The sequence below is a fragment of the Aythya fuligula genome, chromosome 1 (assembly GCF_009819795.1).
Source record: "Aythya fuligula isolate bAytFul2 chromosome 1, bAytFul2.pri, whole genome shotgun sequence".
In the NCBI taxonomy this organism is placed as follows: domain Eukaryota; kingdom Metazoa; phylum Chordata; class Aves; order Anseriformes; family Anatidae; genus Aythya; species Aythya fuligula.
The window spans coordinates 185,670,745-185,684,202 of record NC_045559.1 but is presented as its reverse complement, the minus strand read 5'-3'; the positions used below and the strand labels follow the sequence as shown (position 1 = coordinate 185,684,202).

Genomic DNA, 13,458 nt, shown 5'->3' with positions numbered 1-13,458 from the left:
AGTCTCCAAAGCTGGGAACTGTATAAGATCTCTCCGACATGTGAGATCAAACCTCAGTGGGAACCCACTGCTCTTTCCAGCTCTTCTGAAGGACTCTTCAAAATCCTCCCTGTGTAGTCACCTCAGAAAACATAAACAGCATAACACAGTGAAAATCCCTCAGGACTGGCATCTTTCTCTTTACATATATCCAAAATAGGATGAAAATTCCCAGAGGACTCTGCTGAAATCTCTAACTGGGGTGACCAGCCCCCCCAGAAAGAGCTGGCCAAGGTCTGTGTTTCAAAGCCTAATGTACATGTATATGTATTGCTCACAAAATGTTGTGAGGTATTATGTAGGAAAACAACAACAAAAACAAACAAACAAAAGCAAACAAACAAACAAAAAAGCCACCCACAACGTGACGAATATTTGCTTTCAGTGTAGCCAGTAGTGACATTTTCCAAAGTAGACGTTTTCTTCCTTGTATGCTATTTCTTCATGTGTGTTAGACTGAAGTAATAGCATGTTTTAACAGGCAAAGTCTCAAAAAGGAAGATTTGTAACTTTTTTTTAGATTTCAATTTTTTCATTGTAAACCTGAGACAAAAAAAAAAAAAAAAAAAAAAAAAAAAAAAAGTGTCAGCTTTTACTTCCAGTGTTTGGGCTAGTACTTGTTAAAAACTGAGATGTTTTCAGACTGACTTCCCTTCCAAAAACAGGGTGAAAATAAGCTGCATTTCTTGCCATTGCTTTGTGAGGTTCTGACTGATAGATTCAGCCCTCTGCTCAAACCTGTGGCAGGTGACCAGGCTCAGATCGGTCCCTCAGGGCCGTGGGAATTTGGGCAGGGACTGTTTGCTCTGCCCAGCAGCTTCCCTCAACTAGTGATAGGACTCATGTTGCGCCAGGGGAGGTTCAGGTTGGCAATGAGGAGACATTTCTGCTCAGAAAGAGCAGTCAGGCACTGGGACGGGTTGCCCAGGGAGGTGGTGGAGTCACCGTCCCTGGGGGTGTTCAAGGAGAGGTTGGACGTGGTGCTTGGGGACATGGTTTGGTGGGTGACAGTGGTGGTAGGGGGATGGTTGGATCAGATCATCTTGGAGGGTTTGTCCAACCTGAATAATTCAATGACTGGGAGTTTTCCCCCCCAGGTGGGTTCCCTTGTCACTATCCTGTCTTGGTTCTCTGCCCCTTGTCCCTCACACTTGGTGGGTAGGGGTGTATCTGACATGGAGCGCCTCCTGAAGTAAAGCACAGGTGGTGGCTCCAATAATACATATCAGAGCAGACGATTCATTTTGCACAAGTTAGGAAATGTGAAAATGGCTTCGCAAGGTCTCAGAACCCCCCAGCTCCGTGCGGCCCCACAGATTCCTGAAGGGGTGACCTCGGGCTGAGTGGGGACAGGGGCGACAAGCCAGTGGCACCATGAGGTCCTGGACAGCGGAGACACCTCCGTTTGGGCTGAAAATACCTAAATTAAGGGCAGGTGGTGGGAAGAGTGCAGCAGAGGGGACTGCCCCTCTCTGTGAGCCCTCCTCATGGCTCCCCCTGCTCGCCCGCCCCAGTGACAGATCGCGCACGCGCGCGGCGCCGCGGCCATTTCGTCGCCCGGCCGCGGCGGCGCGCTCACGTGACCCTCCCGCATGGCCGTGGAGGGAGCGGCGGCGGCGGCGGGCGCGTCCCCGTGCCCGTGCCCGTCCCCGCCCGGTGGCAGCAGCAGCATCGGGAGCGCGCCCGCCGCCTCCCCCAGCAGCACCCGCCCGTTCATCTGCTCCTTCCCCGGCTGCGACGCCGCCTTCAGCAAGGGCTGGCGGCTGGACGCGCACCTCTGCCGGCACACGGGCGAGGTGAGGAGCCCCCTGCCGGGTCCCCGGGGGTGGTGGGGGGGGGGGGTGGGGGGTGGGGGGTGGGGGGTGTCCCGGTGCCGTCCCCGTCCCCGTCCCCGTCCCCGTCCCCGGTGCCATCCCCGGTGGTGTCTTGCAGAGGCCGTACGTCTGCGGGCATGAAGGCTGCGGGAAGGGCTTCACCAGGGAGTTCCACCGGGCTCGGCATCTCCTCACGCACAGCGGGGAAAAGCCTTTTGAGTAAGGACCAAGGGTGTTTTTGGGGGGGATTTTGGGGTTTTTGAGGCACGGGGATGCTGAGGGAGGCGGGGGGGGGGGGGGGGTACGGGAGTGGGCAGATCTCTGCCTCAAAGGGAGAGGAAATGAAGGAAAAGCAATCAACCCATATGATTTAGCAATTAATAGCTGCATGCCATGGACTAAGATTTAGAAATTCCTATATATTTAACTAAAATCCTTCCCTCTTACCATGTTTGCCAGTGGCTTTTAATGGTGACAACCTCAAGCTTTTCATGTCTTTAAGCCAAATTTTCACGTTTGGGCTATGAATTTTGGTGGTTCTTCCTCTTGTGAGTGATAATGATTTAGTTTATTTGCAGGTGCACGGCTGATGGATGCAATCAGAAATTCGGGACAAAATCAAACCTGAAGAAACACATTCAACGCAAGCATGAAAATCAGCAGAAGCAATATGTGGTGAGTAACTACCTTTGGTGTGCAAAACTAAAGGCTAAGCAAGCTCCTCGTGGGATGTCCATTGAGATTCTTGAACTTGTTATTATGCAGAACTTGTATGTGTCCAAATACTGCAGTTGGGATTTCAGCAAACACAGGTGGACTGGGCTCTGTCATTGTTTGGCCTCTAATGACAACTTAATTTCCTAAATAGTGCGACTTTGAAGGCTGTAACAAGTCTTTCAAGAAACATCAGCAACTTAAAGTGCACCAGTGTCACCACACCAATGAACCTCCCTTCAAGTAGGTGAATAATTTTACTGATAAACTTTAGAATTCCATTTAAATGATATAGGTGAAAACATGTGCCTCCTCCCAGCCTTTTCATTGATGTGGCGTTTAATACCTGAAAAAAACTTGCATGAATGTAGGTGTGATTGCCAGTACATTTCTTGTGTTGGTTGTTTGCTCAGTAGTCTGCTTTGAGCAACCATCATGGTGCACTGTAACTTCAACTTTCCATGTATTATGTTAGTATTTATTACAGGTTCACAGGAAAAACAAACTAGTCTTGAATTCACACAGTCTGAAACACAAACATAAAATATTGCACAGTAATGAAAAATGCAGTTACCTCTGTTTTCCAGTGAAAAGTAGGAACTTGGCTAACGCTGAACTGAGCAGTGGCTTAAAAAAAGGTGAGAGCCTTGGACACCAGTCTGAGACACTGCATTGCAACTCCATTATTTACATCACACGTTGGTACAAATCTGCTGAAAGAATCTTGTGTTTCTTACAAGTGGGACACACTTCACAGGAGTGTTCCACTTAAGTGCAGTAGTGTGGCTGGGTCACCAGTACAATATGCTGTTGCTGCTCTGCTACTGCCCTGACTGCTAGATTTGTACAAATCTCTTAAACCTTCCACTTCCTATCTCTATATTTGGAGAGCTGGAGTATGAAGGATATGAAGCTTGATTCTTTAGCTAAAGCTTAATTTGCTGTATACAAGGGAAGCTGTATGTAATTTACTTTTACAAGGGGGGAAATGGAACAAATCTCTGGGCAAGGGGAAACTTGGGTTATTTGGCACACTTTGTGCCTGACTTAACAAAAAATACATGGATGCAGTGCAAGAAATTAAACCAGCATACTTTATACCTAGATGTAGTCATGAAGGATGTGGAAAGAGCTTTTCTACTCCAAGTAGACTAAAACGGCACGAGAAGATACATGAAGGTAATCCAGTTTTTCCTCTTGCTGCTATTATGTTTTAGCAGAATAAAAAGGACTTTTTCTGGTGTGGATGGTATGCACGGATGTAAAAGTACTCTGGGCCTAGTGATCCAGACAGACAAAGTAAGAATACCTGTTCTGAATGGTCAGCAGGGCTACAATTGCAGGACGCTGCAGCATTCAGTTGTGATGTACTGGTGGCAGGCTGAACTGAGCTCAGGATGCCTTTCAGTTAATTTTTTTTCCTGTTATGCTTCCTTGTCAATAACCCATCTCCTGGAGAGAAGGTATAGGCTAATGGTTAAGCCACTAGCCTGTTTTGATCCTATTGGTTAGGAACAATTCCCAGTTCTGCCACAAATTTCTCATGTAACCTTGGTAAAACCACACGGGCTTGCATATTTAAAGTTATTAATGTATTTATGTGAAAGGTATTAAGTGGAATTGTCAGGAGGTGGTCATACAGGTGCTAGAGCTAATTCTGCTACACTACTATCTATTCTTTTAGTACTCCTGTCAGCTAACTTGCTTTCCAGTGCTAGTAAAAAACTGTGGCTAGGAAGAATATCCAAGAAGCTATGACTTGTACTGCATTCCTTTCTTAAGGCAGGGATTTGCTTACAGTTCTTTGACCTTTCCAGTCAAAGAACAGTATTGGCTTTCTGTGGTTCATTTAAAAGCCATCCTGTCTGATAACACGATGGTCTCTTTAGGCTTGAGTATTACTATATGGTAAAGTTCTTCTGTTTTTTAATACTCAATACAAGTATTTATATGGAAATACATTATTACAGCTATATACCTGAATGAAAGTGTATGGCTGATGAGAAAGTAGTCTTTCTGAAGACAAGAAACGGTAGAGCTTCATGAAGTTCTCTAAATTGGAAAAGACCTCTGGAAGTTATCTGGTCCAAATCCACGCTTGGTTAGACCAGCTTGCTCAGGGCTGCATCCAGTCAGGTTTCGAATGCCTGCAAGGGCAGGGATTCCACAGCCTCTCTGAACAACTTGTGTCTGTGGCCTTCTGTCCTGCCGTGCAGTATGGGAGGAGATGAAGAATGTTTGCCTCTGATTTTCAAACACTAAGGGTGGAGTTTGCCCTTACAAAAGTGGATTGTTTGCCAGACCCTTTGTGATTGTAAACAGCTGTTGTCTCGAACAGGCTATGCATGCAAGAAAGAAAACTGCTCATATATTGGAAAAACGTGGACTGAGCTTCTGAAACATAATAAAGAAAGTCATACAGGTAAACTCCAAATGCTTCAGTAAACCAAAATTACTTTTGAATAATTAGGAAACAAAGCGCTCATCTGAAAATTAGTCCTTGTTTAACTTGCCCCCTCGTCATTGTACCTAGACGAACTTGTTCACTAGCACTCTCTTGGTAGAATGTTATTAGTCTGGCTAGACCTTTAACTGATGGAAGTGTTGCTCAGTATGCTAACTTTGCTTTGTGATCCAGTTAATGAGGATTTGTATAATGTTGGATTTGGGATCTAGATAACTCATGTTGTGGTGATCTGAGTTCCCTACTTCATATGAGTTTTAGCTTAGTGGTAGAGGTTTGATTCTATAGTTTAATTCTAAGCTCCTGCAAGAGGCTGTCAACTTATATTCTGCTTCTATGTCTTTCCCCTCTACTCCTCCTCAGAGCCAATAGTTTGCAGTGAGTGTTCAAAAACTTTTAAACGCAAAGACTACCTCAAGCAGCATCAAAAAACACATGCTGTGGAGAGGGAAGTCTGCCGCTGCCCAAGAGAAGGATGTGGGAGAACTTACACAACTTTATTTAACCTTCAAAGCCATATTCTCTCATTTCATGAGGAAAAAAAGCCATTCTCTTGTGATCATCCAGGCTGCGGAAAAGTGTTTGCAATGAAGGTATGTATCTTTACACTGCCCTAATCTGAATGACATGATCTGAAATTAAACTTTCTTTTTCCTTTGCAACTGTAGCAGAGCCTAGCAAGGCACATGGTTGACCACGATCCTGAAAAGAGAAAGCTGAAATTAAAAGTAAGTTGTACTCAAAGAAATCCTCTCATCCATATCCTGCCACCTCACAGAGGAGGGTTAATATTAAGTGTTTCAGAATGTGATTTCAAGTGGGAAAACAGGTCAGCTATCTATTTAATTTGAGGGATTCTTGATCTTTTGGAAGTTCCTTTAGAAGTAGTGCTAGCCTTTTCATTGTTTTTTCTTCTACCTCCATCATTAGTCTTGGCACCATATATATGTTGCTAATTCTGTATTTATTTCTGCCAGACAAAGCGTTCTCGCCCTAAGAGGAGCTTAGCCTCTCGTCTGAGCGGATACATTCCTCCTAAAACGCAGCCAGGAAAAGGTGTGGCTGTGACAGAGAGCAAGACAGTGGATAAACCCATGGAAAATGAAATACCAACTGTTGAAATTCTGACTCTGCAGTAAAGGTTAATTGAGACAGTTTTCTTCGTGGAATGACCAGTGCAAAGCTCAACAAAAAACACTTTATTATTATTTTTTTTTTTTTAAATAAGAAATTAATATTGTTTATACCTCTTCATAAAGTCACTGAGACACCCCACTTGACTTCTGATCTTCATTTCCATCTTGGTTTACTGTACTGTTTTTCTGCTTTTCCGCCTTCTGGTGTGCTTGCAACTCTTTGTCAGACATTTGTCTCAAAATACAGGTACCTGTTCCTTCTTTAATAGCTTTTGGCTTGGAAAGGTAAGTGGCTTTGTCAGACACAGTCTCCAAAATCCGATCAAAAAGGATGAACTGAAAAGAAGGGGAGAAATTGGGTAAAATGCACAAACACGGGTAGAAAAACATTTCAGACTGTTTTGTTAGCCCTAGTCTGAGCAGTTTAATTTATCAAGATGAACTCTCAGTTCATAGTTAAGTATTTAAATTTAAGGAAAACCTAAATGTGGACTGCCATGAAGTGTTCCCTCCCCTATCCAATTCTTCCACATGATACCCTTTCCCTGTAAATTCAGCTTCCTACAAAAATGTTTTGCTCCTTTTGAGTGAAGTGGCATCACTTTTTTTTTTTTTTTTTCCAGCAATTTACAAATTCATTGCACACGTTAAAAGGAAAAAAAAAAAGTCTTTGGAAAAAAGCCATTTGTGCAGGTGACAAATCTGAAGGCTCTGCAGTTATACTACTCGATTGCCATTCCAGTAGCTTTGAACACAGCAATGGAAAACTAAACTTAGCCACAGGATGCACATATGAGTCTTCAGAAGAGCAGTTTGATTATTGAAATAATCCAGCTAAAATAGAATCTATTAAAAACCTTACTGCAAAATATCTCAGTATGTGAGCTGGCTTAAGGTATAGATGGGAGTTTTACCAGCCCAGTTAAGGTAGTGCTGAAAAGAAATAGGAACTGCTTAAATTCTGCTGTCAAGACCAATATTATACTGGCATTCTTAACAAAGAATTCTTAACAAAGAATATCAGAAACAGTGTGACCAGCAGGGCTAGGGAGGTGATTGTCCCTCTGTACTCAGCTCTGGTGAGGCTGCACCTCGAGTACTGTGTTCAGTTTTGGGCCCCTCGCTACAAGAAGGACATCGAGGTGCTTGAGCGGGTGCAGAGAAGGGCGACGAAGCTGGTGAGGGGCCTGGAAAACAAGTCCTACGAGGAGCGGCTGAGGGAGCTGAGCTTGTTCAGCCTGGAGAAGAGGAGGCTCAGGGGCGACCTTATCGCTCTTTTTAGGTACCTCAAGGGAGGCTGTAGCGAGGTGGGGGTTGATCTGTTCTCCCATGTGCCTGGTGACAGGACGAGGGGGAATGGGTTTAAGTTGAGCCAGGGGAGTTTTAGGCTAGATGTTAGGAAGAACTTCTTCACTGAAAGGGTTGTGAGGCATTGGAACAGGCTGCCCAGGGAAGTGGTGGAGTCACCATCCCTGGAAGTCTTCAAAAGACGTTTAGATGTAGAGCTTAGGGATGTGGTTTAGTGGAGGGCTGTTAGTGTTAGGTCAGAGGTTGGACTCGATCTTGAGGTCTCTTCCAACGTAGAAATTCTGTGATTCTGTGTAAAGCATAGTACTAGAATTGTGTATACAGGACTGCAGTGTTTGAACAGACATAGCAACCACTGCTTTCATGGGACCTACACTTACTTTAGCAGTGAACGATACGTTAAAAGAAGAAAGCAGCCCTGTAGAGGGGAACTTAATACCAGTACACCTGTGTAATGAAACCGTCCACTTACCATGTCTGTATTGCTATCCTTTGCTTGGCGGATGGTAACTTTAACGTGGTACTTCTTTTCAATCCAGTGTGCTATCTGCTTAGTCTTGGTCTCCAAGTCGTTCTTAGCAATAGCTGAAGAAAAGGATAACTCCTTCTGAACTAGCCCTGTTTAAAACAGAACTAAGATTGTGTTGGTGTAGCATGACAAACCTGCATTGCTTTCTTTCAATAACCTGTGGTGGTTTGCTTAACTCCCTTCCCCGTGTTGATTTCTCATAGATTACCCAGTCTCCTTGTGTCAGAATTCACCCTTGGTGGTGGTGGTTAAACTGTTACCTCACACTCACTGCTGTAACACAGAAAGTGGCTGCATGTTTGGGGCACACAGGAATGTCTCTTCAGGGTCAGAACATTCTCAAGTGTTTTTATTTCAACTGCAATTTTGTTCGTACCACCCACAGTGCAGGCCTAACAGACAAATAGGTAAGCACTGGATCTGGACTTTAAGTGTACAAATTCCTATAGTTTGCTCGTGATGTAGCTGAGTGTGAAAGCCTTAAAACTAGGCACCTATTCATCTCAAGCCCATTTTCTTACACGGTAAAGTATGATATTAAAGTGGAAGTACAAGACCTTGTAATACATTTAAACAAGTTGGTCTCTTCCTCCTTAAGGATTCTGCAAAATAGTTACTATGTGAATAATCTTTCTGTACCTTTTGGAACAAAAAAAAATCACTACCACAGCAATCACTACCAAAGCACAAATCCCTTCTTTAACCTGAGGGTAACAAAAGACAAAGTCAGATATTTTTTCTAAAACTTCCCAAACTCAGTTTGTTAAACTGCTGGAGCAGACGAACTTAAGATACAAAAGTTTCCAAAGTGTTCAAGACTAAAAAAGTTGTTCTGTTATTCCGTAAATGAACGGGCTCCAGACTTTCTCCTCCTAGAAGCAGGCCAGGAAGAGAAAGTTTCGCAATTCCTGGTGATGAAACTAAATTTGTGTATCTGGTGCACATAGTTTTTACAAACTGTCATTTATGCCTTAATTAAGAACAGAAATTCAGCGAGTCTTACAAAACCAGAATCTAGTTGTATTAATAATAGATATTGAAATAAAACAAACAAACAAAAAATCAGCTGATGCCAAAATAGTAAATCCTGAGAAAGCAATAGAAGGCTTCTCTGGAGAAGACAATACTAATCCAAAATTTTATTTTCACTAGTGCAAATCCTTAGTAGCACGGACTGCAGTGGCATGGCTTTGGATTTACACAAATGCAAGTAAGAGGATTTAATCTGCTGAAACCACTTTTAGTACAGCATGTTTCAGTGTTCATTGTTGTAACATTAACAGTATACGTACCTGCTTTTGAACTTGCTTTTTTCTTCTCTGCACGCTTAAGCTGCTCTTCATGAATCTGCTGCCCACTCATTAGCCTGTACACAGGAGGTTCGACGTTCTCACGAAGCAGAACAAGTTTCAGGCCATGCTGATCCATAAGTCTGAGTGCATCCGCTCGGTGCATATTTCCTAAGCTCTCTCCATCCTGGTTGAGGACGTGCAAAATCCGATACGGAATTCTTCGCCCAACACTTCCAAACACTGCTTTCTGTTTTGGTTCTCTGTGAGATTTTTCAGCTGTACAAAATGGCTGAGCAAGTCCGAACACTGTTGTCTTTTTAGGGTCAGGTACCACCAAGCAGAATGGAGAAAAGACTCCCTTTTGTGCTGTCCGTGTCAGGAGAGTACCAAAGAATCTTTTTGCATATCCATTTTCATTTCTGGTTGCATGACATAAAAATTTCATCACACAAAAGGTGGTCATTCTGAGGAAGCAGGGAAGAAGAAAAAAACAAGTTAACTTCATCAGTCAGATTCTTCTACTTGTCATTAGACCTAACTCCACTAAACAGCCATCCATTAAACCACTCTGAAAAAGATGTATCGCATTGTTACACAGAACAAGCAATCAACAGTAATTTTACAATAACAAAGGGAGCTTCAAAACAGAGAGAAAATGTTACAAAGGAACAGAATGTGTAGAATTGATGTTATATTTAGTATTTTAACATTTAAGCTTTGAAGACTCCAGAACAACTAGTTCCTTTCTTCTCTGACGCAGCTCTTGTCTGTGCAGAGAAATTAGCTAATGGTTACAAGGGAGAAGTTTTTGTCAAATAAAAAGGCTTGTCACACTTTTAAAGTCATGTATTTTCAGTCCAGATTTTTTTTTTTCATGAAACATGCAACACTAGGACTTCCTTTTTGCTTCTGGTACTCCTCTATGTAAAGTACTATTCAAGCCACGTTGCTTCAGACTTACCCTAAGTACTCAGCCTTCCCAACATCTATGGCCTGACTCTGCTGCTGTGTTTTGTATGGGTTTGGAACTTCAAAATGCCATTTTATCAGGCATTTAAAGTATCGATTGCCCTTTCCAAAAACACTAAATTTGGTGTGGCATAATCCTGTTTATAATGAGCTGAGCTGATTTTTTTTCAGTTAACAAAACTTTTAGATTTCTTACATACAGAATAGATGCATCTAAGCAGCATGAGTTGTTTGTTTGGAAAGTGCAGTTTGCTGTAGACATTTCATCAGAACCACCTAGTAAAAACCCTGATACTGAGATTTTTCTTCCTGAATGATGTTGAAAAAAGCTCGCAGGAAAGAGGGAAAAATTGAAAAGCACAAGGAAGACTTCTCTGCAATACACGGAACAGAAGATAAGCAACAAATTCATATGCCTAGGATCCCCATAAAAAAAATTTAAATGCATTTTTACAGGCATCTATCCTGGCACGGTACTTATGGAGCTGCATGCTTTCAAAACAAGCCTCAAAATACACCAGTGCTTGAAATCTGAAAACTAGTGAAACTGTTCTTTGAACACGCCTTCCATGATCATTTTTCCCCATTCCTGCCTGGTTTGTGAAATCTCCCTGACAATCTTGGTGCACCTGACCACTACTCCCATTTTGTTCCAGGCCTCAGAAGTTATCTGCTCTCTTAACAGCTGCAAAAACTTTAGATGCAAAGAGCACACTGTGGAGTATGATCTGCAGGTTTGGTATTCTGTGGTTAAAATGCTGCAAGGATACTGAAGATGATACAGGAACAAGTGTGTTTTGCCTGGTAAGCTGGGAAGAGCATGACTTCTTTTGCCTAGGAAGGAACGTAACTGCACTCTGTGAGCATATATATGCATGTGTATATCACTGTGTAGATGTGTTTCCATGTGCATACATAAATACGTATGTCTGTACACACGTATCTGTGGAAAGGTGCAAACACTCAGCAAGCATAAGGCATTATTTGTAAGTATAAGCAATATTTGGAATAGGAACAGCTAAAATGACCTGCCTGGGAACAAACTTAGCCTAAAAATGGGGAAATTTCACAGCCTGGAACAGACTTACAATTTTAGCAACCGCAGCAAAGCCAATACAAACCACCCAGAGCCCCATCCAGCCTGGCCTTGAGCACCTCCAGGGATGGGGCATCCACAGCTTCTCTGGTCAGCCTGTGCCAGGGCCTCACCACCCTCTGAGGGACGAAATTCCTCCTTATATCTAATCTAAATCTATCCTCTTTTAGTTTAAAGCCATTCCCCCTCGTCCTACCGCTACGCCCCCTGACAGCATCCCTCCCCAGCTTTCCTGCAGCCCCCTCTGGGTGCTGTCAGGCTGCTCTAAGGTCCCAATTATTACGATAATTTCACAGAGCAGCTGCAGGACACTCACTGCAGGCTGTCGGAGGAGCAGCACCACCTGGGTGCGTTATAAATCATAATAAATAATAAATAAATCCCATTTACCCCGCGTCCCAAGGCTTCACCCCCCCAGCACCAGCCGCCCCTACAGCCGGGCAGCAGCCCTATAGCCCCGGGAGCCACCGGCCCCGCTCTGCTGGCCGCCTGCCCGTGCCTTTCTTCCCCGTCTGCCGTTGAGATCCGCCAAAACCCTGCCGAGAAGGGCGCTTTTTGGGGAGAAAACGGCGCTTTTCGGGGAAAACGGCACCGGCGCGGCCCGGTGCGCGGCGCCCGGTACCCGCAGCCCAGTGCCGGCCCCACGGGCACCCCTTACCTGGCGGCCCGGCCCGCCGGGACCCCAGGGGTCACCTCCCCCTTCCCGTCACCCTTTCCCTTCCCCTTCCTCCTCCTCCTCTTCCTCTTCCTCCACCCTCCACGCCTGCGCCTGCCCGCCCCCTGCCCGCCCTCCCCTCAGCCCTGTGGGTTCGAGCCCGCAGGAAGCAGCCCTGAGGGAGGCCTCGTCACCCTGCCCGCTCGCAGGAAAATTGATTTTTTTTTTTTTTTCATTTTGTGTGCCTTGGTTGGAAAAGTCCTCCAAGATCACCTGGTCCAACCATCTCCTTACTACCAATGTCACCCACTGAGCCATGTCCCCAAGCACCACGTCCAACCTCTCCTTGAACACCCCCAGGGACGGTGACTCCACCACCTCCCTGGGCAACCCGTCCCAGTGCCTGACTGCTCTTTCTGAGCAGAAATGTCTCCTCATTGCCAACCTGAACCTCTGCTGGCACAGCTTGAGGCCATTCCCTCTGGTCCTATCACTGGTTACCTGTGAGAAGAGGCTGACCCCCAGCTCCCCACACCTTCCTTTCAGGCAGCTGCAGAGAGCAATGAGGTGTGAGAAGGGGCTGACTGAATTGTCTGTGAAACCAAAAAGTTTCACTAATCAATTCACAAAATCAGAAATTCACTCACATTACCATATTCTCATTTAAACACCTTGTCTGCAGTAATGGCTATGGAAACCTGCCATTATCCGAATTACCCATGTAGGTGGTAGACGGTGTTAACAGCCGGGCTGAGATGTGTAGGTTCACCTGTGCTGTGCAAACGGCTCCTCCTTTTTCCATCCTTTAGTCCTTTAGTTCACTTCTGGATTTCGTTCATTCTTTGTGCCTTTACAGTTGTGAGCATTTTGGGAATGGGGATTGCCATCCAGTATAGCAGTAGAGTGCCTAACAAAACCAGATCTCGGTTTGATGCTCTTGAAACAAATAATTGAAATTATACAGTACCCAGTTGTGGAGAGTGTAAAATTCCACAATAAGGAGGGAAAAAAAGAAAGTTTTATGTGAGTCTTTTGATGGTCTGGAAATCAAGTGTGGTATTTGAATGCCTGTGAGGTGAAGTTTTGGCAGATAAAAATCCTGGAGATACTATTTTTCATCCTCAGACCCTACAATACGTGTTGGAGGAGAGCTGTTCAGAGGCCTGGGCTGCAGGGAGCTCCTGTTGCCTCTCTGAGAACCGTCCCCACAATACAGATAATTTTCAGCAATGTTAGTAGGAGCAATAAAGTTAATAATCCTCCTCACTGTGATAAAAACTACCTGCATGAAGGCAAGATATTTCAGAGCGGAGTATTTGCATTCCTCCTCTCTACCCTTTATTTAATTCTGTTAAGTTTAAGCTTGATGTTTGTTTTACTTCATGCCTTTCTAATTAAATTTAGTCTGCCAAGAAATAGTGCAGCCTTCTCATGCTGTTTGT

General features: G+C 44.3%; 2 protein-coding genes across 2 annotated transcripts; one reads left to right on the top strand and one right to left on the bottom strand.

Moving 5' to 3' along the window:
- The first annotated feature begins 1,631 nt into the window (after positions 1-1,631).
- GTF3A (general transcription factor IIIA) lies at positions 1,632-6,306 on the top strand. The gene is made up of 9 exons (XM_032207348.1): positions 1,632-1,835; positions 1,972-2,072; positions 2,432-2,528; positions 2,722-2,810; positions 3,673-3,746; positions 4,906-4,989; positions 5,395-5,624; positions 5,700-5,759; positions 6,009-6,306. The coding sequence occupies exons 1-9, from the start codon at positions 1,632-1,634 to the stop codon at positions 6,168-6,170; spliced, it is 1,101 nt and encodes a 366-aa protein (XP_032063239.1). The 3' UTR covers positions 6,171-6,306.
- Positions 6,222-12,077, bottom strand: MTIF3 (mitochondrial translational initiation factor 3). Its single transcript, XM_032207499.1, has 4 exons — positions 12,020-12,077; positions 9,297-9,760; positions 7,948-8,093; positions 6,222-6,503 (listed from the first exon to the last, which is right to left on the bottom strand). The coding sequence occupies exons 2-4, from the start codon at positions 9,757-9,759 to the stop codon at positions 6,291-6,293; spliced, it is 822 nt and encodes a 273-aa protein (XP_032063390.1). The 5' UTR covers position 9,760; positions 12,020-12,077; the 3' UTR covers positions 6,222-6,290.
- Positions 12,078-13,458: the final 1,381 nt, after the last annotated feature.

Coding starts and splice junctions, on each gene's coding strand:
- MTIF3 (XM_032207499.1), bottom strand. CDS start 9,759: ATGACCACCTTTTGTGTGATGAAATTTTTATGTCATGCAACCAGAAAT. Junction 8,094..9,296: donor AAAAGCAAGTTCAAAAGCAG/GTACGTATACTG, acceptor TGTTTTAAACAG/GGCTAGTTCAGAAGGAGTTA. Junction 6,504..7,947: donor AGGATAGCAATACAGACATG/GTAAGTGGACGG, acceptor CCTTCTTTTCAG/TTCATCCTTTTTGATCGGAT.
- GTF3A (XM_032207348.1), top strand. CDS start 1,632: ATGGCCGTGGAGGGAGCGGCGGCGGCGGCGGGCGCGTCCCCGTGCCCG. Junction 2,811..3,672: donor ACCAATGAACCTCCCTTCAA/GTAGGTGAATAA, acceptor CTTTATACCTAG/ATGTAGTCATGAAGGATGTG. Junction 5,760..6,008: donor AGAGAAAGCTGAAATTAAAA/GTAAGTTGTACT, acceptor TATTTCTGCCAG/ACAAAGCGTTCTCGCCCTAA.